We start from the raw sequence: 27933 nt of genomic DNA on the forward strand, positions 1-27933 counted from the left end.
TACGTCATTTCAAAGAATATTTTACAAATTTATAGTCTTCATATCAAATAAATTGGGTGGAGCTTACTGACCAGAATTGTCACCAATTTGATCAAATAATGAAAATTCGTATTTTATAGGCTATCTATAAAGAAACTGATATTAAAGAATGTACTTCAACATATTCACATCTATTTACTGCCACAATCGTAGTTGTTTATATGAGATACACACTTTAACTTCAAATATGCATATAATTTCCTTTATGAAATAAAAAATGTTCGACATAAGATAGCACGTCTGAAATGAATGGCATCAAACCTTTAAAAGTTCACGTAGACGTTATTTTTAGAGTGAGATTGTATTATATTAAACAATTATCATCATATTATAAGCACGTTTGGATGCGTTGAAAACTATCTCTTTTTTTGAGAATTATACTTCAAAAGCGATAAGCACATTTTCGCGAAAATGATCTTCCATTCCTAGTTAGGTTCTTCATCTTTATGCAGTCAGAATTTAAGCAATCATAACTTCTACAGTCATTGTACTATTAGAAGACAAGTGTATCAAAATTGAAAGTGAATATTTCTTCTTTCAGAGAATTTTCAGAACAACGAAATGTTTCATTCAACTATTTATTTTCTGATTATTCTTTCCTAAATTCCATATACTTAAAAAACACTTTAAGGCATCCTATTTGATTGTATTCGGAGGATATTTGTGTTTAGTGACCCATAAGAACCGTCTCAGATTGCCATTTATCTGGAATAAGCATTTGTGAAGTGCAGCCATAATATTTTAAATAAATTAATAAACTCAACTTTTTTCCCCCCTTAGAGATGCTTTTCAGCTAAGGAAGCGTCTCCTTACGTTTTCCCTCTACTTATGTGCAACACTCACACATTTAACCCTCAGAAAGGCGTCCTGCAAACAGTTAAACCGCATAAAAAGAAAAAGAAGAAGAAATGGAAGAAAAATGCTATAAACGTGGAGCCAAATAATCCAAGTTCTGCTGATACATCAAGTACAAAGATAACTAAGGTATATTTATGTTTATTATTTTTATATAGTTTGGGTTTTCGATGGTATTTCAAGATGGTATATTTTTATTTTATATATACCCAAAGCTTATTTATTAATGTAATTTTCCATTTTAAGAGATTTGTTAAATGTTCAGTTACTCAGCTATAAAATTGTTCATTTGAATTTCATCTGCCACTTTTTATCTCTTTGAAGACAACTTTCTTTATGAATTCGTCTTGAAAATGTCTCCATTTCTCCATAATTTTGTTTATTTGCTTCATTGCTTCAAGTGTTCTGTATTCTATGTGAAAAGATGAATCTGACTTCTACATATATATGTATAAACTAATTAGCATTGCAACAGAAAATGTTTGAACTCTAAAACTTTAAATGAAATATTTGTAAAAGTTCATGAAACACAAATGATTTTTTCTTCATTTAAATGCTGAATGAATTTTTTAAAATTATCATTAGATAAAATTAGATGATTTCAAAATTCCATTAAAAAAATTTCCTTGCCCAAAATGATTGAGAGTTGAACTTATAATATTTATAATAAAAGCTGCTTGTGTTTGTTCATTCGATTTAATTTATCAATACCGGATAATGCTGAGAAAAAAAGTTTTCATGTTAATTAAAATTTGAGTTGATTTAAAAATCAGCAAAAATAAAAAAATAGTCAATTACTTTTTATGTATAAATTTTTAAAATTGCAAAAATTTAATTATATTTTAATCATATTTTTCTTTTATTACATTTTTATTTTATTTTTCATTATTTTTTTATTTTAAACTTAAATTTTCAAATTATAGAGATAAAATTCTGTGAGCATTATCTGGTATTGATAAACTAATTTTTTGAATTGATAACTGATTGATTGTAGTTAGATTGTATAATTAACATAGATATTTTTGTTAGAAAATGGTACAAGTCCCCTCCCTCACTGCCACTATTTACCGATCATATAAATGATAAATAATTGTAATATATATTGACTTTTATCAATTTGTTCATAACTCAAATTTTCAGAATTTTCAGTTATTACTGAAAGACGATATTGACATTCCCATTAAGAGCTTAGGCTTGATTCTATTAATGTCTAAACAAAATTGTAACCATTTTTAGAATGCGCTATTCATATTAGAATATTTCGATTAAAGTGTGGAATGGTTTTTTTTTTTTTTTTTCCCTCAGATTGTTTTCCCAATCAGTGGATTTGAATTCAACAATATCCTTATACCATATTTATCGATATTTTAAAAAAAAATTAAAAAAAATAATTAAAAAAAAACTACAAATAAAAAAAACAGGAATTATATTAAAGATTTCTTGAAACAGTTTAATACAGTATCAAATATTAATTCATTTTTTAACTACAGCCTTTAATTTTTAATTCAATCTTGATATAAATATGGTGAAAAAATTTTGTTGCCTCCTTTTAAAATTTTTTGTCATCGGTGTCAACATTTTCATAAGTGATATATTCGTTCAAATTAACTGGTAATGTATTAATTTTTTTAAATGTTGCAAGATGTTACAGATTTTTATTCCTAATATTATAGAAATTGATTTAATTGTTCTGGAGAACGAGTTATCAAGAAAAATTTCTAAATTGAGTTGTAATAAAAACTGTACGCACTTAATTCAGTGTTATAAATTATTTGCATTCTAACGTTTACTTTAGTGGATTTTATTTGATTTTGATGGAATGCAATTTGAGTTGGCATTGATTTAATTTACTCTTGCATTTATTAAATTCTCAGCCTAAATTGAATGTGTTCTTATGGAAGCCTTGATTCAATTTTTTATAAATATATTTTAATTTCTTAAATAAGTGATTGAAAAACAATTGTGAAATTCAAAATTAAAAAATGAATAAAAAATTCTCTTAATATAATAGTTAATGGATTTGGTTTCATTTAGGGTGTTGTTATATAATGAGGAAATGACGATGAAAAAGCTTTCCGCTATTGGTAAAATGTAAGTTTAACATTTTCAAGGAAGCAAATATGGTACTCGTAAGAAAGAATACAGAATAGATGAATAGATGTGCAGTGTCATAGAAGTATTTGAACAAATATTTTAAACGAAGCAGAATGAAATTTGCAAAAGTAAAATAAATAAAAATGAAACAAGAAAAATCTTAAATATTTGCTTCTACTATTAAATCGCGCTTCTTATTGAAATTTTATTATTTCTTTACACACGTTTCCCTGTGTTTTACAAAATTGATGCAAGTGCACAGATAAAAAATAGTTTTTAGTATTTCGGTCTCAAAACAGGTGAAAAAACATCTGCTTTTTTATAGTAAAAAACGAGTATCGTGTGATGAAAATTAATTAGTTCTTACTTCTTATTTTTGTGAAATCTAATAGGTAAACGGAATAAATTTGCATTGTTTCTGAAGTATTTATTCTAAGCATTTACGTTTATAATATAGATGTGAAATCTTTTTCGTGTATTTGTTACAAAGCAAAATTATCTTTGCAGCTCTCATTTCCAGACCAAAATTTTAATATTGACCAGTGTAAAGTGACTTTGTATTACTATGGACATTCTCCCTTAGCTAAATCTCAAACAGGGATAGTAGAGGAAATTACAATTAGACAGCAGCACTGTGGTGGAACACCAGTAATCATCTATAAAGGACACATCTCGCCAAATGGTATGTATAGCATACATATAATGATGAATTATTACTCGTTATGTAAATTATTTTGACTGTTTAAATTTATTACTGCAAATGTTTCAGAAAACATCCATTCAGAATCAGTTTGGTTTATTCGTCGATATTGTAATTTAGGCTTCCAAAAATACACTTGAAGTACCTTCAGTTCAGTAGTGGCTTGTAGCAAATTCAAAATTAAACAATGCTGCAAAAAATATTTCACAAATCCTGACATGCATTATCCTTTTAGAAAGTCAATAAAGAAAAATTCATTCATTCAATTTAAAATTTTTTACTTTTTTTTTTCATTTTAATAGTATTAACTAAGCAACTATTGATGTCTACTCAATCTATCTTAAATGTTAAATCTTAAAATCTTAATCTTATCTTAAAATGTTATATTTATTCAGGTAGATATGATATGTAGACTATTTTGCAAGTTGTTGTAAATATCTAGTCCCAGTTAATTTAGATTGGCTGGTCAATCAAAAATTACTTAAAATTGGATTTACTTTCCTTATTATGTAAAACAATTTGTTTGGGAAATTCATTACTACAACATAAATACAGAAAAACGTTTCCATAGTTTTTTCTAACCCAGAAATATCTTTGCCATACGAATGCTGTAGCTAGATGTTAAAAGAATAAGTAAAACCAAGAAGAATAATTGCTTGATTCTAAACTGAATTTCACATTAAATTTCAAAAGGAATTGATTCAAAAATAATTTTTTTACGTCATTTTAGGATATTGATTCATAGCTGCTAATTTTACAAAGATGAAATCCATTCCAGAAAAAGTATCAAACTTCCCCAAAATTCTCACTTCAGGAATTATATAGCACTGTAATGCAGAGTAAGTGTTGGAAAATTCTTGGCAAATGTTCAGTGTAGGAATTACATGCAAGAAACTGACTGACATAAGTATATAAAATTTTTAATTTGACTGTTAAGTCGAATTTTAAATTTCATTGATGTTAACAGGAAATTTAAGGTGAAAGAGAGAGAAAAAAAGCTTTGAAATTTGTCTGAAACTTTTTGTTCTCCCTGATCTCTTATAAAACTTTCAGCAGCCTTTCGAATGAAATAAGGGATTTAAAAATTATTCTCTATTTATTACTGAAGACACAATGTTCAGACACATGTAAATAATAAAAGTGATTCAGAAATTAATAGAATTTTTGCCAAAATATACAAAAATTATAAATAATGTATTAACATTATTTTAATAGAAAATCCAAAGTATCAGACAAAAATGCGGATTCTTCGAGTTTGAATTAAAATGTGTAAATTATCCAAGTATTACAGCAAATGGAATCCTTGGAATAATTTCTAGGAATTGAAAAATAGATGAGCAATTTTTAAAAATCTGAGGTAGATAATATCGATCGCATTTTTATTTTCTTACATTAAAAACATTAGACAAGCATTTCTTATTTCAATACTTTCCAAGATTACTGTCCTAGTCATCTCAAACATAATGTGCAACTTTTTTCTGTTAGCTCCAGGTTTAAAATTTTAATTGTGTCCGTAACTTGAATTGAATCTTTACAATTTGGTTATGTGTTGTTTTCGAACTAAACTTTAAAAACCAAAAAATTCGTCTGTTTCTTTTTATTATTTAATTTTGATAAATTAAACGGTCTATTTATAATTTGAAAACTTTTTATAGTCTAAACGACAATAAAAACGATTTGTTTACTGAAAATTATCTATGGTATATTTAAAAAGTTTCTTGACTGATTTTTTTTTCAGTCGGGATTTATTTCTTCATTAGGATTACGAATTTTCATGTAATTGTTTGTCTTCAGCATCATCGAACGAACTCTTGAGAATCGATACATATTTTAATCAATAATATAATTACTCATCTGTACAAAAATAACATTTTTTTTTTTTTGAATCGGTAAATGTGATGTTAAATCCACATGAAACAGAATCGACATTTTCTCTTCACAATAGACATAGTTTTGCCTATTTCTCAAAGGCAATAAGTATTTCTTTCGATAGTTAAATTATATCAAAATGTCAGTAAATAATTTGCAGAAATACCGACTGAAGGAATTCATTTTAATGTCTTTTTTTTCTTTCTAAAACTGTGTAATCATATATATTCAGATAGCGTTTACGTGCAGAAAAATATATAACATCCAATTGTTACTTTAAATATTACTGACTGTGACACACTGTTAATTGGGAGTCAAATCCCGTCATCCCCTCCTTCGCCACCTAAATGTTTTCAGTAACTTTTCAGATTATACGATTCAGAATAAGAAATTTTAATATAATTGAATTTTATGGGCATTCTGTAAAAGGAATTTAATTTTTGCAAGTAATTCAGTTGAAATGCAGAATATTTATTTTGTGTTGAATGTAAGAAATATTGAACTAATGAATAGTATTATTTTTTTAATGTGTGTATTTCACTTTGAAAGTTATCTTTTGAGCCATTGATCTTTTCTGAGTTGACAATTGGACACTTACTCAGTTTCGCTTTTAACATAAAAAATATGACGTATTCCTCAATTTTGATTGGAAACATGCTAACTATTTACAATCTGTATTGATCATATACTTTGATTTCCATCTGAATTCTTTATCAGAAAAATAGTTGGCTTATAAAGTAAATATAAAAGTGAATGAAAAGTTATTACATTTAATTAAATTTAATAATAATAATTTAATGTAATAAACTTATAAAATTATACAAGTTTTGGGAACAAAGTATGATAATATAGATAGGTGCTAAAAAAAACTTAGCATAAATTGTATCATTTGTTGAAATTTTATATGTAATTACAGTGAAAGATTTATGTCTTATTATTATTTATAAAGAAGTCGAAATATTAATGATTTTTATACAAAAGTTATGAATGTTGTTTTATTTCATCATAAATTGCATTAAGTGCCTGGTCATTATTTAACTTTTGTGCAAAGTTTTGATTGTACTTTTTTAAAAATTAGTAAATAAGCTAATTTTTCCACTATTTTAAATATGTTTATAAAAGGACTTTAGATTTCATAGCTAATGGCTGCAACGGGCTTCCAGTATTATTTATTTGTGTTATTTTTATTTTGTTAAACAGAATCTGTGGCATTTATATGTCTGGACCATGAAGGCTTCACATTTAGTATCACGTTATTTCTGGATGGAATTCGGTATTTAAAGTTGAGTTCTTGTTGCATATTTCGATATTCACCTGGAAGGCGCTTAGGAGGCTCCAGTGGTTGTTTTGCAATTAGAAACATTGAAGGTGGCAAACCATGTCTGAGGTATGCAGTTGTTTATATTTAACTATTAATATATTAACTGTAAATATGCAAAACGTATCCTATTTTATATTATCTATAAATATGCAAAACTAATTCAATTTTTATACCGAATGATGTTCTATATCATTATCCAACTGCGGTTACACATTAATTTCTTTATATAATTTAATTACTGGGAACAGAGGCATTGAAAAAAGTTGGAAACACAAATTTTTGATTGATATCCAAAGTTTATAATCAAGTCAAAAATTTACAGGTGCTTTTAAATTGTAGTTGTTTATTGATTTATAAATTCAGTTCCGTTATTCTAGTTGTGGAATTTTCTTACATGTATTTGCAGTCTAAATTTTATATGTTTATTTAATGCAATGGTTAAAATAGTTTAAAATGTGCTATAAATTTGATATGAAGCAAGCATGTAATAGATAGATTCTTAATAAAAATTAAAAATATTTTAAGTAAGATTAAATTTAAAGTGTTATATGTATGTTTTATCTGTGACAATGAGATATGTAATTTTTTTCATAAAGAATGAAAAGCGATCCTGCACTTTTTTATATGTGAAGAAATTAGAAATAGAGGACCTACATTGGATACATCATAACAGTGAGTACAATGTCTCTACAGCATCACTTAACCGAATCGGTTTAGTAGTTATCTATCGATTGTTTGGAAACTAACTATATGTATCTGTTGTAACTGAACTCTTTTCAAAGCTTATCATTTCCAAATTATGAAATCAGTTTCTGCAAACTGAGGATATTAGTCAATGGTCGGGACCATGTCGTAGGTATGCAACAGTTTAAAATGTTAAACTGATATTCAAGATAACGACCAAAAAAGCCACTCTATGAATTTTAGTCTTATATAACCAAATGATTACAAACTACTGAAACCTGCGTTGCAATTCAAGATGTTTAAACCTAATTTCATTTTATTAGTTTTGTATAGTTTTTGATCTAGAATTTGTGTAACTCTAACTTACCAAACCTCTGTTCTCTCCTCAGATAAAGCACATTTTAATGTTTAACCAGATAAAAGTCGGAAAATCATTTGGAGACCTTGTACACTAAATAATCTTTCATTTGTAAAATGAATGTATTCAATTCGAAAGAGATGCAATTATTATATACCGCCTTGCATATCCTAAAAAATAGATAATTGACAGCTCAAAAATCGGATGATAAAATATTTCGAAATGTCATGACCTTTACATAGCAGTAATTGGAAATGTTTTTATTTCCGTCGGTAATATTGCCAGACAATATTGTATTTAAAGAGTTGATAATTTCTTTTTATGTGAAGAAATTATTCAAATATATTTTTCAATTTATTCCGTAGCAATGAACAAAATAGAAAATATTTGGATTATTTCAATTTTAAAGATTTCTTGTCCTATACTTCCAGAAATAGTTGAGCATCTCAAAATTGTTCTAGAAAAATAGGAGACAGTTCCATGACAACTTTATAAATTATTTACTCTATACTTTATAAATGCACAACATTGTTTTCGATCAACGGAGGTCATATCCTTTAGAAAATATAATTTTAATTTGAAAAATCATTTTATATAGAGTGATTATTGGGACAAACTTTAAGAAGAGATAGGGGACATCACAAAGATTTAGATTTGCATAGCAACCCATGGTCGGAAACATCTTCGTTCGGCGCTAGGTGGCGTTGCTCAGAAGAAGATAGGAAGAAACAGAACTGCATTGCCGCAGTCTTTTGAGCTGTCATCGGCCACAGAAGAGTATAAAACGTTTAGTGAACACCAAGCTGGCAGATATACACCTGATTTACGGATTGGCAGAAGGAAATGCACGAGCATCAAAAAGGTTGAATCGCGAAAAGTACCCACAGAGAGATGCAATGGACCGCCGGATGTTTGCTAATATGCATCACAATTTGTGTGAATATGGATCATTACAATAGACATAATGAGGATGGGCCGCAAGTGACTTGAATTCCCAGCATGGAAAAAATTGTTGTATACCGTTCGAAGGAATCCGAAAACCAGCGTACGAGCCGTCGCTGCTGCCGTTGGAGGATCAAAGAGTACCGTCACTGCTCCCCACAGATCAACCTGCGCGCGTGCGTTTTGCACTGTAGTATCTCGATATATATCACCAAGAAGTGCGTTTCCAATCTCTCGTTTTATTTACGGATCACGCTAGATGGTGTGTTCAACTACCACAATGCTCATTTATTGGCTGGCCAGTATCCCTATGGCATGAGACCATATGCAACCCAACATACTTTTCAGTGCATGTTTGGGCCGGTGTGGTTGGAGACCTTTTAGTTGGGTCTTACTTGTTGTCAGCATCTCTAATATCAGCAGATTATCTCATCTTTTTGCAAAAGGTGCTGTCAAGCCTTGACCTTGTGCCACAACATGTCAGACACCATATTTCTTTTCAACACCATGATGCACCACCCAATTATGGCAGATGTGTTCGTGAACATATGAATCAGGTGTTTGGTCACTAATGGACTTGTCGCGCTGGACCGGTTGCCTGACCACCATGCTCTCCTGATTTAAGCAGCATGGAGTTCTTTCTTTGGGGTGTACTGAAAAGGGTTGTGTACGCAAACACTTGTGGATTCCAAAATGAATCTGATTGCAAGAATTGTCTGTGCTGCTGCGGATATCCAACAAAATCCAGATGTATTTGAGCGAGTCTGACGGTATAACGCATGCATCGCTATCAATTGTGGAAACTTTGAATATCTTTTGTGACATTTATACATATCATCTACCACAGAGCATGTAATATCTTTGACCAATAAATATTTCAGATTATCACAATCTTGTATCTCTTCGTTTCTTGTACCTGTCATACTACTTTCCCACATTTCCAACAATGGCTTGCTTGCCATGCAAATATGAATCCTTGTAATGTCCTCTACCTCCCCTTAAAGTTTATCCCAATAATCCTGGGACACCCTTTAGAATCATAATATCCGCTAATTGTTTTGAGTAGTTCAATTCGATGTATTTAGAGCGTGCAAACAGTAAAGCAAATAAACTTCATTTCTCTTTTACTTGAATTAAATCGGACACGTTTTACGTAACACGAACGGTTTTAGAATAAAAATAATATCGATGATATTTTTAAAATTGCAATGGGAAATTCGCATATTCTTCCACTCTAATGATTGATGCTGTTGTGAAACTTAGTAACTCATTTTTCATGAATGATCTTCAGCATATGAAGAACATGCCGTCAAAAAAGGATTTAAAAAGTAAAATGTCTCCTCGAACAAATTTCCTATGATTCTAATCTATTCAATCATTTTGTTGTTTATTTTATTTGTTTAATTTGTCTTCCATTTATAAAATAAATAATTGAATTATGCAGATGCCAGTATCGCCAGATAGAAACTGGTACAAATCTGTACCAGAGATTTGATATTGTTACCCTAGAAGATACAAGATCTATGAAAGCAGAAGAATTTGTGGCAGAGGCTTCGAACTTCAATAGGCTCGATTTTGTTGAGGGTAATACATGTCTCATTTAAAACTTTATAAATAAATTTGTCTCTAGGCAGTTTATTCTATTTATTTCTGAATTTCTTGCAGACGGTTTTTACTATAAAAAAATCTCTGAAAGTTTAGAAATTGTTGCTGATCATATTTCAATTTTTCTATTCATCAACTCAAATTCAAAAGTGATATTTAAATTTAACTAATGTTTTTTCTTTCTATTTCAGGTCTTGTTATCTATTTTATTTATTTATTTTGATGTACTATTAAAAACTGCTGTAGAAATTTGATAATCCTAGTAAATTGTATGATCATAAGAGCTAATCAGATCAGAAATTCAATCATAATCCAAGACAAAAAGATCAGAATGGTTAATAATTTATACTTGCAATGCCTGTAATAATCTCATATCCATAAAAAATATATCAATTCCTTAAGTTTTTTATTGCGATATAATCTACCAATTGTCAATATCACGGCCTCTTTTTTCAGGAAGACTTTTAATTGAATTTCTGTCAATATTCTGTGATTTATTATGAGCATTTCATTTTTGTTGTATAAAGGATTTGGCCAAGCGTACTGATGTCCCTTTGATTAATTTTAAAAAGATCCTCATCTCAGTTGAAATCAGAATTTGAGGCTAACTTATTCACACTAGTTTCCTAAAACTGCTTTGCTATAAATTTATTCTATTAACTAAGAATGTCACATTGAACGAGAAATAATCTTTAATATAACAAGTTTGAACTTGTTACCTATGAATAACTTGGTTGCTTGATTTAACTTGTTAAAAATGAACAATATCAACTTTAAACTTGCTTTCTCTGATTAAAAAAAATTATAGTTGCTTAGTTTTTTTTTAACTTTCTTTATCATCCAGTGTTCAAAATGCAAAATTTATTCACCTAAATCAAACCAAGGGAAACATATATTCATGAAAATAAATATTCTGCTTTATTTTGCATTTGAGATGGCATACCTTTATAAGTAGTTTTTGCTTGATAATCGATGTGTCTATATGCATTTGGCTTATCTCCATTATATCTAACGTGATTTATCTCTCTCCTAACTATCTTCTACCCCACTAATAGGGTCATAATTTTATTATATGTAATCTATAAGCAGCATAATCATCAATATCTCGTGTTTCTTGACAGATGTCTGAAGAATTTAAATTTTTACCCTCGATTTTGTAGCTATGCCATTTATAAATATCTGCATGATGGTGGAGATTTCATCTATACTGACACATCCCTTTCCAGATTGATGTTAGAGTTTTGTTGATTTTTAGAATTAATAGGGAAATTAGCTGTCATATTTCTGTAATCCTTGGTCTATGAATCTACAAGTAAAGGACTTATGTACCTGATTTTTACGGTGGTGGTGGATTTAAGAGTAGTATTCTTCATTTTAAAAGTATCAAATCATTTTAATTTATGCAACTCGACTAATATTTTAAAAAAAAATACTTTTTTTTCATGAGTATAGTAGCATTAAAATATTGAACAATATTTGCAGTAATGAATAATATTTTAAAATATTCTCTTGTACCTGAGAACCTATATGTTAATACTTTATTAAGTTATATGTAATTTTCAATACATTAAAGCATATAAATGGAAAATTGTGAAAATTATGCATATTATGGAAAATTTCTTAATTCCGAAAAGATAAGTTGTCATACTTTGATAGGGAAATAGTATACGGAAATTTGCCAGTGAAGTTTTACACCTGAAACCCTCCTTATTTGACATTGTTACCCACTATACAGTTTCTGTATATTATTGGCAACATAATGATATATCAATCCTTTTACCAATCCAATATCAGTTCTTTTCCAATAATACTTTTGAAAAAAAAAAAAAAAAAAAAACCTTTGGCAGAAAAATTATTTTTAAACCAAAGTTTTCGGCAGCATTTGAAATCTTGGGGCTATTTTGAACATACGATATCATTTTCATTTGCAGCAAACATCTAGAATTGTGACTTTCCTTATGCTTTTAAAATTGCCTTGCACTGCGCACGCAAATTCAACGCATTTTTCTAGTTTTCACGTCATGGGGCTGACATTTGCATGTAAATTGCTATTCTGCTGAGTTGTTTTTGATTTTATCGCAAATAGCCCTTTCCTGCAATTTCATAGCTGTATGATGAAAAATTGCTTAGTTTTTTCAGTTTTGTTCATTAGTGTTGATAAATTTTGGAATTAATATGAAAAACAAATTGAGAGATTCATTCAGTTACTTTATTGTTCTTATTCCTATTTTACCATTCTAATTTTTTTATTATTATTATTGATGGTGATATTTCACTATCTTCAAGAGAATACTAATTGAATGAATAATATTAGATATTAGCAATGCATCTAGGATTCACCGGAAGAGCGTTCCGTTATCTGTTTTCGAAGGTTTTACAAAGTTTTAGAAGTAACTTTCGGAAATTTTTATTTGCTCCTTGTGGAATTAAACCGTCCTATCGTGTTAAGCAAGTTGGCCGCAAAATCCTTAAAATGTGTGCGCAAACTTCATCCACAGTGTTTATGATAATACTGTTCGGCGTGTAATTGATCGAGTGTTTTGGCACTGACAAGATGTGTCTTTTGTTTATGTTTAATAATTTACGCATATAAATTTATAGGTACATGTTATTATAATGTATAGTAAATATTATACATTATAATTGTATTTACTTATAAAGATAATCGGAAATATATATTTCTTGCCCTGGCAATTTTTTTTCTTAGATAATATTGTATTTATCAAAAGTGATTTTAATGTGATATAACAATTTAACACTGAGAATGATATTGGTAATCATCTTGGAAGTACTTTTTTTTATACGAATTAAGTTTAAGTTTCATCCCTACCCACTCTTGGAAAATGGATGTTATTCTTAGATGAATAAATGTATATTCAACATTCATAACAAGATAGCTTCATAATAATATTTAAGCTTAATCATCAGAAAGAGGTTCAAACAATTAATTCATGTTTAAAAAAATGCATTATGTGGAATGAAATTCTGATACATCTGCTTTATATCTATTCATCATTCCCGATGGAGGAAAAAAAAAACCCTTGCTTTACAATTCATGATTTTTTTCCCATCCTCAGAAAATACCTTGTTAATATTGCTTATGTAAGGTCTAAATTTTTAATACAATGTAATCATTGTAACTGAATAGTGTCTTTTACTTCATATTGTGTCTCCCCCATTGTAAGCTAAGTATGTGGCTGATGCCTTTAAAATATGATGCATCCTGAACTTAATGTCTTTATGGAGGAAAAAAATCTTCTAATGATACTCAAGAAATGTGTATAAACGTTTTAGGATTGTGGAAAGCATTCGAATATTATTATCAAATTTCAAAAGTTACTTTTGGCAAAAGAGGGCCCTAGAACTTGATCTTCCAAAGTTAATCTTAGTTAATCCAAAGCTAATCTGATTCAGTTAATCTTTCAGTTGTGTTTGAGATACTTATTAGTACAAAAAAACTTTATATTATGTCAGTATAATGGAAGTGCTCGTTTTGGCATTTCAAGCAATTATATTATAAACTATGCTTAAGAAACAAACCATGGTGAGATAGGAAGGCACTCAAAATTAATAAAAATATGGTTGATATCTTAATATATTAAACCATGAAATTATGATGAAAAATTATATCTTTTCTACATTGAACTTTGGTTTGATTACTTTAATTTCATTATCTTCACTATTAACTGAAAATGAAGGATATTATGATCAATTTCAATAGTTCTTTCATTAGAAATGCATTTCTCTATTTCCTGTTACTGATTTTTATTAAATCTTTTTTTTTTCAGTTGTTGAAAATGACAATTTAATAAGGAATAATGGAAACGAGGTAAGGAATATTTTTAATTCAGATACATTTCATTAAAAAAAAGGTTAAAAGTATGGCTTAGTCCCAAAGTTTTTAATTTCCTTAAAAAATGTAATGATGCAAAAAAATAATTTTAAAAAATGGAACTTTTATGAAGTTTGCTTTTTTTTTTGATCATCAAAGGTGTTTCTAGAATATATTAATATTATGCGTTTACTTATAACTGGATTATCAATGTAAGTACTCAGATTGATTATTTTAATATGAAAATTTAACATGGAAATTATTTATACTGTTTTGGATTTAATTCCATGGATTTCAGTGCATGGTTTGTTTGCTTTGTAATATCGATTTGCAGGAACTAAAAATCAGTATTAGTATTAATTAATTCATATCGAGCTGCGATGTTTTTGTGGTATAGTATAGGCTCTTATTAGAGGATTGCTTGTTTATAATTTCACCTGAAATTCGCCATGAAGTGAACCTAGTGGTGTAGTGATGGAGTTTCCAATATCCCAGATACTAGTCTTAAGTAACTTGCGGAAACAAATTATCAGTGTGTCTATTTCACTTTTTAGAGTCAAAAAATGTTATCACAATCAGAGCGTCATTCACATTTGCATAGCGTGTTATTTACTGAATTTTTTAAATGTTTTTAAAATTCGTGCCAATTTTTTAGATATTAATTCAAATGCAAGTAAATTCCCTTTATCACTATTTTCAATATAAATCATTGCCAAGGTCATTAGTTACAAGGAAAATAATATCGAGCTTCGAAATCATGACAGAACTCCACAGAAGCATTATTTTTGTAATAATAATTTTATATTATTTGATAATATTTGAATTTTTAGTGGTAATTTGAAAGATGCAAATGTTAAACAATAATTTTATCAAATAATTCTATGCATAATATAAAGAATATGTAAAATAAAGAAAAAAAATTATAATTTACCAAATGGCAAAATAAATAAATATGTTATATATGCAAAAACATGGACAATTTTCAAACTTTTTAGCATCCATCTTTTTACATCATCTTACATATCTTTTACAAGCTTCCAGAGAGAAATAATCATGTGCTATCATCTAAAAATTGAAGAACGAATTTCATAAAAGTGGTCTTCCAAGTCCCAGTAGATCTCAAAGCATTTAAATTAATACAATACAATGAGAAATCTGAAAATTAAAGAGATTTATTTGTCCCATCATTAAATAAAAGGAGGAAATAAATTTATTCCTAGGTAGCAATGGATTTCTCTATGTTATTGTTCAGGCCTAGCCCACGTGAAATCCGTCTTGGCCAAACGTCCTTCCTCTTAGTATGCTATGGAAGTTTGGAGAGAGTTGCCACTACATATATCGTCATCGTCAATTGAGCATGGTTGAAAAATGTAAAGTCTATTCAATATTCGTACTCGTGTAGCTTAAAAAAGGACATTAATAATACTAGCGATACTGAATTAAGTGAGAGTTTAACATAAAGTTTAAAAATAGTTAGTGGACGAAATGGAATGATCAGGATTTTTAAACCGTGATTTATTTTTTATATTGGGAAAAGGGCTTAATGGTGATAGATTCAATTAGCTTTATTTTTAATGTAAAATTACGTAAGCATTTAGCCAAAATTTAATTTTATCTTTGCATTCCAGTTTTACTGTATTTTTCATATTATAGTAGATTCCAATAACAGCTCTTATATCTATTTATTATTTTGATTAGAAATAAACTTTGTGTAATTTGAATCTCACATACATATTGGAAAATTTTATTCTCGGAAATCAAAATTTTGTTTGTTGATGAAAACTGAATTTACTTAGATATTAATCCAGGTATTTTAAATTGAGTTTTATTTGAAAAGAGAAAAAGGACGCCAGTTGCGTAATGTAGCGGGAGCGGTTCTTTTCGCGGGCGGCAAAATTTTATAATAAATTATAATTACATCTTGTAATCTGAAGTTGTTTGAAATTCAATATAGTGAAGTGCAGAATTATCTCAATATAATGAATATAATAAAGTCCAGAATTTAAGCAAATGGTAATACTGCTATTATAGCTGGAAACCATTCAGGTGTGCAGCAAAAAAATTAAAGAAATAAATTCCAAAGGTGAATTCATACCTTGTTCAAACCTTTCGTTATACTTAATTTGTTTATATGCTGCCTCAGTTGAGGTGAGTTTGGTATTTTGAATTTGTGTAGTAGATAACTAACTATCTTTGTGTGAGATTATATTTTCAGAAGTTATCTTTAAAACCATCGAAATAAGACCAGTGCCGAAAAATTGTTTTGAGGCACACGTTCCCTCCTCCAAAGTATAATTGTGTTAAATTTGATAGCATTAATTCTAACAGTTTGATCTCTAATGCACCAATGTACAGACAGAAAAAGGACACGCATTTCCGCTTTTAGTACTAAGGATAGATATATAATTACTGCTTTAATACCAATGGTTCTTTCTCAAAAAGGCATCATAATGGTATATCATAAAAATGTTTTTAAGGAATTTTAAATTCATTTCAAAAATTTTTAATGAAATTTTTTCTAGTCTTGACCAGAAAACATTTGTGTGAACATTTTGATATATTAGAAAAAATACGAGATCAATATATATTCCACCGAACTCGTCAGGACCGGAATCAGGCTTACTGTCAGGGCTCCTGACACTGATATTCTTGGGGAACATCATTTGAAATAATCATATATAATGCACATTTCGATTTGTTCGATTGCGTTTTCAAGTATAATTCCAAATATTTGTACACATTTGAACTAAAGTTGTGTTAATAAAACTATGAGATTACCTGAGATTTATTAATAGTTTTATTAATCTGTTTAAATAATTAAGATGTCAAAAATATTTGATATATAATTAATTAGACTTAACTTCAACTCCTACCCCAGCATGTTTTTTGAAATGGGGATATGAGGATTACAGTTTAAAAATTTGGGATGGGGTGCCATTTTAGTATTTGAACTGGGCGTTATTTTTTACAGGTGCGCTTCTTTCCGAAATTATACATCTCCCTTGCGTCTCTGTAGGGCTTTGTTAGAATGACTTTCTGTCTTGAACCTGCTGCAGTTCCAAACGTTTGGGCATAGCTTGGAAAGTCATGGCGTTCTACACTCGTTGTTCATCACTCCGAATGTCTTCTCTATCATATAACCTATTTATAAGATAGTTAAATATCTGAGTGATTGCCTTGATTCGCTTTGCATCAAAGTTAATGCAAACTTTTTCAAGATATTAAATTTAGTTTCGTTATTGGCATCGTTCACCGAAACATATAAACACTTATATTTTTTGTATCAGTGTGAGTGATTGCTCTAACAACTCATGTTGCAACCCATAGGTTAATGAAAGCCTCCTATAGAGAAGTTGTCAAATAAATACGTAATGAAAATTCAAAATTTTCTAAAATAGTATAAATGAAGCAAGAATAATTAAAAGTAATTTTCTTTTTGCCTAATCCAGATAAATAGTTTTAATTTTTAATGTGCTTTAAAGATATTTATTTTTCGTACTCGGCGATAAAAAGTCATGAAGCTTTTATTTAATTTTAATCATGCCTTAAAATAAGTTTAAAATTAAAGAAATTGAATGTAACGACTATGATATCAGGATATTTAATTTAACTAAACAAGAAAAGTGCAATTTTATATCTTTTTTTTAAGGCCTTTACCTTAATATTTGGAAAAATGGCGCATGTTCAGAATCTCTCTTTTATGTCTATGTAGAAGGGTTTTTATTTTTTGTTTTATTGTTTTTCTGTCGATTTCGTCCAAATTCACATCACATCACCATGTGTTCGTTGCTCTCATATGCATTGAATGAACGTCTTCTATTTTAATTGCAGTTTGCACCATTATATTATTTGTATTGAAAGGTGTTTAATCTTCTATTTTATTTTGAAATACATTATCGTTCTTTCCATTTTAAAGTTATGTTTCCATCGCAGTTTTTCTTTTCTCTTAGAAATTGTCAAAACAATTTTTGTGCTTACATAAATATAAAACAAATTTCGAAATTCAAGTAATAGGAAATTATTTAGGAAAATAATAGAAAATTGCAATCCACTTGTTATTGATGTTTTAAGGCACTTTTTTTTGTGGCGAAGGGGATATTTTAAAAATAAAATGCTATGTAAAATAAAAGTCTTCATAAACTAAATGGAATCTTACTTAATTAGAATTCGTTTTTGAATTATTTGTAATTTAATTAAAATACAAGGAAACAACCGTTCTGCATTAAGTTTACGTTAAACCATACTGATAACATTTTTAGTTTGCCTACGAACGAAATATTTTAGATACCACTGTTTTGAAGAAATTTAATTGAAAATTCTTAGTAAATATTTTAACTTGAAGTAGCTCTTTTTTAGAATCATACAGAAGATGATGTTGCAAGCTCAGTTGCATCTGAAGTCGTCCATAGCGCCAGTGAAGAGATAGAGGAGACTACAGATATTTTCAATGATAATCAAGATGTAATTCTTAGCAATGATGTTACGGAAAATACAAATGAAATTGAAGATAAAAATGCTTCTGTTGAAGAAAATCTTAATGGTAAGTCGATTCTATGAATTTAATATACATATAAATAGCTAAGGCTATAAAACATCATGCGGACAAATTGCATGGAGCAGTAAGGACAATAATGTCTATTTAAGGATAATATTAACAAAGAATTATAGTTTTAAGGGCAATAGTTTGTTTTATTTGAGATAATGAAAACATTAAAAAAAGTAATAAAATTTAATTTTGGGACATTTCTATTATGAAGCCTATTCTAGTACTTAAAAAAATTCTATTAACAATGGGGAATTTTCATTTCTTCCAGAAACCTTTAAAAAAAATGCTCTTCATTGTGATCTGCTGACTGTTTAACTGAGTAAATAAGCTTTCTTTTTTTTAATTGATCTATTTGTGAATTCTAGTTTAACAACTGCTTTTATTAATAACCATCGTCTTCAAAGAAATTGTGCTTTTTATTTCTTTAATGTTACCATCTCGAATAATTTCAGGATTACTTAATTATTTTAATTGTGAAGTTTTAATGTGAGATCATTTCCTTCTTCCACAGTTGCAATTTAGTAGTGAGATTTACTGATAAAGAAATTTTTTTAAAAATAGATGTCTCTCAGTTGGAATACTTTAAAATGAGATGTTTACCTGCCTTTGATAATCAGTTAATCTTTTTTAAATATTTCTTTTGTCCACTTGCTGTAATTATGGTTCTTTCTCCAGCATCATTATGAAAACCAAGCACTGTAAAAAAAATTTTGAGAAATATTTTAAAAAAAATTTATTTGAGAAAAAAACGCAATTCATTTTTTCAAACATGCGGAATGCTATTGAAAACCATACTTTGCAATTATCTCATGATTAAAATTCCTTGAAAGTGCAGTGATTAAATTTTTAAAGGTATTCATTTAATCAAGATTAATATAAACTTTCTCTCTGGGAAAAGACAATTCTATTTCTCTTTGAATGTCATGCAACTATTCAGATTGACTATTAAATGATTTAGTATGCAGAAGTGCTATTTAAAAATGATATTTTTTTTTCTTGACAAAATGTTCACGTTTTCAAATGATTTTCGAAATCTGAACATATTTTCTGAGAACTCCGAACTTCTATCCCCAAAATTGCTTCTAAAAGATCGTTTTCGTTAGCTCTAATTTCTTTTTTGTTTGACTCGAATTCATCTAAAATTATGGCTGAGGATTTCCAAGAATTTCACAAGGTTTTTTCCCCCCAAAATTTAACCAATTGACAAGCTGTCTTTTAGCGACTGCAGGGCCCTATGCAATTATTTCAAAAATTTATTTATTTTGCAACATTTTATACCTCCCTTATATAAAATTCGATGACCTTATGCAATTAAAAAAAATACATTTGTTAACCGTATCCTACAAACATAACTCTGATTATGAAAAATATTATCGTATCCAATAATTTATGTCAAAAGAATGTTTCGAGCTATTTCTTACCACATCACAGAATAGTTTAAACCTCAGCACGAAATCGCTTAATGTGAATGAGAAAATGGTGTATAAATAGATTTTAAAAAAAATAGAAATTTCTATACCCTATTGGTATCTTAGTGAAACCCCATATCAAAATCGGTATTCTTAAAATGTCTGTATATTTTATTCTATTTTTTTTATTTATTTATTTATTTATTTTTCCTCTTCATCTTTCTCAGTGTAGTTACATTTTTTGATAATCATTGTAACACAAAGAATAGAAACGTGTATTTATACTTAGAGTATAATTGTGGGGATACGTGAAGGTCAACAATATTGAAAAAGTGGCATGTTAGTCAAAGCATTTTCTGTTGAAAATTATTACATTCGGATCATATTGATTTAGTATTATATAATGTACAATAAAATGATTAAATTCTGGTATTTACAAAAATGAGCAAAAAAAAGGCATTGCATAACGTAAAATTGCTTCTGTAGCAGTATTGTTTTCCCTCCTCCTTTTTATTCGATTTCAGAAACTAAGTTCTTTATCTATACACACACACACATATAAAGCTGAAAGACGTGATGACAAAAAGAAGTTAATTTTTCTTTTGCCGAAGGCGCAGTTCGCATGTTTAACATAACAAAACTGATAATCCCTTTCTTCTTAAGCATCACTTCACAGGATAAGCTTGTTTTTATATTCAGTCTAATGTAAAACAACTTTTTCTAGCAAAAATATGAGATAATGAAAAAATTCCCTGCATTATTTTGTAATGTATGAAGAAGGGAAAAGCGTGCGAATTAAACTTCAGATGAAATTATTTAAATGAGTTCAATTAGAAATGAAGGATTAAGCTTAGACTAGCTAGAGAAGGTTCAGGCCAGCCTAAAAAAAGGCAAAATCCTGTTAATTCATAAAGGAATAAATAGCATGAAACATAACTGTGGAAATTTTATCATTCACTTTCTTAGAAAAGTGGAAAAGGGACTCAAATCAAAGGATTTAAAATAAAAATTATACAAAATGCTGTCATGATGATTAATTTCTTAAAGTCTGTGCAATGGTGTAAAAGATTTATAGTTACCTTAATTTGTAGAGAAGTACTTTCGAAGGAAAAAATTATTCCAAAATTAACGAATTTTCCTTCATATTTGGTACGCCACTCTTTACATCTGGTACTAATATGACTTAAATTTAATTGTAATCTATTCCTTATTTATTAACCTTTTCAATGGCTTTAAATAAAATCAAATATTTGAAAACATTTGTCAAACCATCGTTTAACCATTGAAAATTAGTTGTATGCTTATATTTCAAGAATAAAGCTTTGATTTTGCTACTATTATGTCTTCAATTTTTGAAATATACAACTGTGCATGTAGAAAAGTTTTAGATATTTCTAATTAAATAGAGGAACTGTATTTTCATAATTAATAATGGTCTGAATTTTTTACAATATATATATATTTGAAATTTCAAAAAGCATTCTGTGGAATATTTAAATATATATGATGTTGAAATCCATACTTATGTTTTGCTATTGGAACATTGCACAGTAACTTCCAATATATACATTTATTAATTCCCAAGACTCGGTATTACAGTGTAGATGCTTTGTGCAGGATCAAGTAATTATAAAACCAGCAGTGGTAGGTCAACAAATTTATGAAATTACTATTGATAAATTTGTTAGATTTTCATAATAAATGATTAACAGCATTAAATTGCGGAATGTTTCCGAGATATATTTAGAATTATTACACTATTATACAAGTACAATTATAGGTCTTTGTATTTAAAAGTTCATTATGAGACTTTCCGAAATGTATATTTCAATTTAATAATATGCATTTTTAATGTAAAATTAAGCAGTTCTTATATCATTTATTTATTTTAATCCAATTGTAACTGCATTTCAAACTTTTTGTTTCAGATGAATCAAGTTATGATTCAGAATCATCAGTCAAATCCATTGCAGAATCCATTAAAAATGTTGTAAAAACTGAGGAATTTCAATCAAAACCGTATCAGTCTGAAACTTCTGATGATGATGATGATGGTGTTCAAGAACATATAGTGATTGCTTCCGTCCATGGATCCCCTTCTTGAACTGCCCAAAATGTCTCATATGACAAGATATCACACTACTTTTGAAAGCTTGTTTAATACTGTTTTAAATAAAATGTAATTCATTTGAAAAACTATTCACTTTATAATTAAAATCCGTATTCATGCTGTTCTGATGCATGAAAAGTTCCAAAAAGCACTTTTGTTCTTTGACTGTTAACTATTTTATTCCATCATTTTTCGTTCAGCTATATACATTCTCAATCTACTGACGTTCTCTTAATATAATTGAACCGAAGTAAATTACTCCATATGGTTTATAGTTAATTTTTTGACATAAGAGACACATTCGGCTGTATTACGCCAAACAGATATTGATAAAAGAACTGTGTTGTAAATCATTCCAAAAAGTAACATACAGCTAATTTAAAAATGATAAAATCTTATTATAAAGGGTCGGAGATAAATTAAAAATGACTAAGTTGACTCAAATTTTGAAAGCATTACTTTCAAACTCTAAGTCATAGCAAAGAAATTTTCCCAACTTATTAAGAAGAAAAAACGGATAAAAATTCTGAAAGATCCCAAGAAATTAAATTTGTTCAGTAGCTTAAAAGAAGTGAAAACAAGTAACTTTGCATCAAATCATAAGTGAGAAAAATTATTGCAATCTTTTCATTTGGTGCTTCTATAAGTGTTTATTAATTACCTTACTAATTCAATATGAAAAGTCCACCTAATAAAATCCACCTAACGAAATAAATATTTTTAGCATTTCTTTGAGAATAGTTTTATCTGTAGACCTGAAAAATTGATGAAAACTGGGTGTTCAAAAACAAGTGGAGTTTCTTCAATCGTTTCATGAAGGTTATATTCAATGTGTTTACTGCCAAGAGTGTGGATGAACTTGTTATTAGTGATCAAGTGTTGAGTCCATAACACAGGATAATTTGTTATGTTCAACTACTGTGGTTCCATTCGCGGTTTCTGTAGATTTAGATGAACAACTCCATACATGTAGATTGGAAAATTTGGAGGCTACAACGGAATTTTTTCTATAATTTTCTCCATCTGTTACTAGTGTTAAGTTGTCTGTTTTCAGTTAGGCTGAAATTTTCATTTTAAGGACAATTTCATTGCTATACTGTGCAACAGTGAACAAGGGCCTAAAAGATGTGCTGTATGTGAAAATTACGAGTAAAGAAGATGCATTGGTAACACGATTTAGCTTTTACATGTTCGAGGCGGGAATTTTCCCTTCTTTAAAAACTCCAGAAAGTTTCGGAATTTGCAATGCTAGGAGTTCATAATGTTATTCACAAGACCAGATCAATGAGAGATAATTGAAGTTAGGGTAATTATATTTTAAGAGGCGTGGGAGAAACTTAAAGTCCGATTTAGAAATTAAAATAAAAAAAAATTATTTTTTTAATTTATATGGTGAAAAAAAGTATTATAAAATCTCGGAAAATTGAATTTATGCTTAGGGAGAGAAAATTAACATTAAATGAAGAGGGAAAAAATAGATTATTGCTGCTAAAAGCACGATCAGCAACATTCATCAAGGGAATGAAATTCATGTGAAGCACATATAAACGTCAGCGTTTTTTGAACAATCTTAACCTAAACTGTCTATTACAGTCCCATTTTTTGGCTGTTTGTCCAGAAAAAAAAAAAATGTTTAGGATTTGAATGAAATATCCTGGATTGTAACAATGAAATTAATAAACCAGTTTGAAGGAAATATTATAATAGATTAACAAACTGCATATTTATGCTATATTTTGAGTCACTGCTTAAAAAAAATTTTAATCAATGATTATTGTTCATATTCTTTTTTGTTTGGTCAATACGTTCCTTCCAAGTTGGGCATTCAGATTCTAGAGAACGTCGGATTGAGATTCAGAAACTTAAGCCACTTTACTATTACTTTAAAAATAGATTAATGTCATGTCCACAAATTGCAATAAAAGCAATAAATAAAACCCAATAAACAGACTGAAACACCAATAATCATAAGACTATCTGTAAATATTGTTTAGTGTCTACACAAAACCAGACAATGTTTCAAAACATACCAAAATCCTTTATTTGGCTTTAAAAAAATTTAATTTAAAATTACATTGAATTAAAATTCATTTTTAAAGAATTCAGCAGACAAATAAACTATTTTCATAACTGCAATAAACTTTTATTAAAGTAATTAATTAATATGGTAAAAATAGCTTCAATTTTAAACTTGAAAAATAAAATTCAGTGAAACAGTATTGTTTCCACAAACATAAATAATAAATAAATTTTACTCACAAAACTGAAATAACGCTAAAAAAGCCTTTTTTCAAAAATAATAATTTATAAAGCATTTTTTGACTCGGATGCCTTGACTAAATATGCTGAATGTTTACATTTCTTTTTGTTTTCTTCCAAGGACATCAGCGTTATTGAATCTATTTGAAAGAAAATAAGATATATGAGTTGATAATACATTTAACATATTAATTGCTAACAAATATTCACTTTATATTTCTATATAAATTTCAAGCCAAATATAGCAATTCACTAAGTTTCAATTGGAATTCTAGAGAAAACTTAATGTTTCTTTAGGGTTCTTGTTGTTTTTTTCGCTGACGAAGATGGCGATCATTCAAATAGTTGATAAAGTCTCTACGAGATTGGAGGTGAGAACTTGCGTAATCTTACGTCTAACAAACGACTGCGATGAACGGAAATTTAATAGCTCTAACCGATTTTCAAGAAAGAAGTAGCCTATCAGTACAACGAATTCTTTCTTAATCGGCAATTAAGAGTGAATGCTAGAACTGCTGAGGATATTGTTTCGAATCTGCCATGCGGCTTATCAGCATAGTCGGTTCCATAGGAGGTCCCAGAGCTTGGCGACGACTTTGGCGCCAAAATAGATTATACCCGAAACATCGAGAATTTTCCCGATCCGTCCAGTAGGAACGGAGATACTTCTCGAACGTTCCTGATTGGTTGAGAGGCTTCTAGCCCCGCCTCCTGAGACCTATAAAAGGAAGCACCCGCAGCTGCCGAGCAGCGATGCATTGGGTCGCGAACCTGATCGGAGAGTTGTAGTCGGAAGCAACGGAGTTGAAGAGTCGTCGTGAACCAGTGGTGAATTGGAGTCGAAGAGTAGTCGGAAGCGACGGAGAAGAACTCGTCTTCCAAAGACTAGCGGAGCAGCGACGGAGTAGAGCTGCTGTGTATACTGTTGTATGCTGCTGTGTATATTGTTGTATGCTGCACGTCTCGGCTGAAGGTAATCGTCTTCCGTGCTGTATATAGTTGTCTTTGTGCTGTCCTGTGTGTCTTCGTGTAAATAAACGTCGTTGTTTCATTTTCTACTGCCGAGTGCTGATTGTGCGTTCTTTACACCATACAACTCCCACTATCCAAACGAACCCGGAAAATTCGGTAACAATATAAAAGTAAAAAAGAAGTCTGAAGTGCAATTCATTTTTTCTTAAAAATTAATCCGAAAGATTTAGGGATATCTTTCTTATGAATTGGGGGAGGGGGGTGCGTCTTTGCATAAAAAGGTAGGCCAGTACTTTAAGAAAGGTGATGAGGTAATGACACTATGCTAGGGTTGGTTATGATCGGGATTAATTACAAGCTTACATAATAAAAACTAGTGATTATTTATGCTCGCACAAACAGAACCTGGCTATACACCAAAATCTTGCCATACTCGCAGAGATACTGTAATATAAAGAGATATTAATGATAAAAAGTAGAAAATTATCAAAATTTTGGACGTCAAAGCGAAATTGTAAACGTATTAGTAGCTGAAAGCAATACTATGAAAAAAGTTCTAAACATTCTTTAAAATGTAAAATAAAATATTATAAATGAGATTAAAATTCCAAATTGTTTAGAGCATTTCTATCAATTCCTCAAGCTTTTAAGTATTTTTGATAGCAAAATATTTCAACTTTTTGCACTAATGAAAGAATTTTTAAAGAATTCTTCTTATTAATCAGATTTTTTCTTCCTTGTCATTTTCTTTACCTGAACTAGTTTGTAGCATTCTCTATCATTAATTAATGAGTTGGAGTACACGCATTTATTGCCGTCTATCGACAGACACTTCTCGAAAATACGAGCTCTGCTGACAGTCCCATTAATGTTAACTAAACGCTTTAAACTATATGTAATACGGTTAATACATTAATTGTAAAGTACTTGTCATTCGTAGCAATATTCTAACGCACTAATGATTATTTATACATTAGCATGCCTAAATTCTGCCGCAGATGCTAAAAGATATTAATTTATATGGAAAAAAACGTGAATTAAATAGATGAGAAATTAAGATGTAGCTGTTATCCGTACACGATTAACCGCATCTCAAACAGAACATTCAGAGCTCAACAGAAACCATTTTTAATTAAAAAAACACGAAAGGGGAAAAAAGGAAAATTAACAATAGGTTTCGTTTCGAAGAAAAAAAAAAGAAGTGTTATTTCATTTTTTAAGCCGATCATCATTCATTTTGCATAAATATTTCGTATTAAAGTTGTGCAGACTTTTTATTTCAAGAGCAATTTTTATTTTATAGCAAATTAGACAACCTATAAAAACTCTCCTTTTATCGTAACCGTTAGGGTGTGTGATGAAAAAATCACTGGAGCAAGATGATAAACAAATAAATATTTATTTCATGAATTTCAAATTTGAGTATTTCTTGTTTTAAAAAGGAGAAAGCAAGTTTCTGACTCATATCTATACTCGCTCATATAAATAAGGTATATAATGTAATGCTCTATATAAATTATTAGTCTATAATCTTGCCTTTAAAGGTTGGAAAAGTATTTTGTATCCATTATGAGCAGAATAAAATAAAAAGAGAGGAAGGATTATACAGAATTTTCCTAAAATTCATGTTCCTATTTATCAGCCAAATATCAAAAATTTTTAAAAACATAATATAATGAAATGTTTAAAAAAATTAACAAATTCAGGAAGACGACAGGAAAAATAATTTGTATCTATTGAAGTAACCGGCCGTTTTGTAAAACCCGGAATACACTTTGGGTTCTAGGAATGGAAAACAACCGTCCAGTGCTGTATTTTCTGTGTTCATTGACTAACATTCCACGTCAAATCCGATCATCAATATAAAAATCTATCAGAGCTGGCATGGCGTGGAGTGGAAAGTTTGGCAACCAATCAGTCCAAATTTCCACCACTCCTTTGCCGATTAAAATGTGCACTAAGGTTCAGTGTGGAAATACGCTGGGAGGATTTGTTTGCGAGATCGGGAGCACTTCAAAGTATTACGAAGTACTGTACAGTTTACTTCATATCCGCTCACTGAGAAAATCGGATAACCTGGTGATTCGGATTTTAAAGGAAAATGGTGGAATAACAGACCTGAGTTACTGGGAGTGAATGGATGTGAAAGGCGTGGAGTGGTCGGAATTGATCGGTCGAAATGGATGAACTAAAATAATGGAATAACCTGGATTGAGAAAGTCCAGCATTACGATACTATATATAACATGGTGACAGGAATGAATGGCTGACTTCATGATTCTGAAGCTTTTCTTTCCTGCTAGTTATTTAAATTTTCCCAGTGAAACCACATGGTGAC

General features: G+C 29.2%; 2 protein-coding genes across 5 annotated transcripts in view; one reads left to right on the forward strand and one right to left on the reverse strand.

The window, feature by feature from the left end:
* The window catches only part of LOC129959469 (glutamate-rich protein 3-like), a 36381-nt gene extending 13931 nt beyond the window's left edge, over positions 1-22450 (forward strand). For 3 of the 4 annotated variants that reach the window (XM_056072311.1, XM_056072313.1, XM_056072312.1), the window contains 7 exons: positions 820-1023; positions 3496-3670; positions 6758-6944; positions 10307-10446; positions 14256-14296; positions 18656-18839; positions 22183-22450. In XM_056072311.1, the coding sequence (XP_055928286.1) occupies positions 820-1023; positions 3496-3670; positions 6758-6944; positions 10307-10446; positions 14256-14296; positions 18656-18839; positions 22183-22358 (1107 nt within the window). In that variant the 3' untranslated portion in view covers positions 22359-22450. Of the gene's footprint in view, positions 1-819; positions 1024-3495; positions 3671-6757; positions 6945-10306; positions 10447-14255; positions 14297-18644; positions 18840-22182 lie in introns of all 4 variants that reach the window. The other variant, XR_008783437.1, reaches the window with a different exon arrangement.
* A 2152-nt stretch (positions 22451-24602) lies between these two features.
* Positions 24603-27933, reverse strand: part of LOC129958762 (uncharacterized) — a 32732-nt gene continuing 29401 nt past the window's right edge. Inside the window, exon 12 of the mRNA XM_056071434.1 lies at positions 24603-24763. Within this exon, the coding sequence (XP_055927409.1) occupies positions 24669-24763 (95 nt within the window). The 3' untranslated portion in view covers positions 24603-24668. The remainder of the gene's footprint in view (positions 24764-27933) is intronic.

The sequence above is a fragment of the Argiope bruennichi genome, chromosome X1 (genome assembly GCF_947563725.1).
Source record: "Argiope bruennichi chromosome X1, qqArgBrue1.1, whole genome shotgun sequence".
Taxonomy (NCBI): Eukaryota; Metazoa; Arthropoda; class Arachnida; order Araneae; family Araneidae; genus Argiope; species Argiope bruennichi.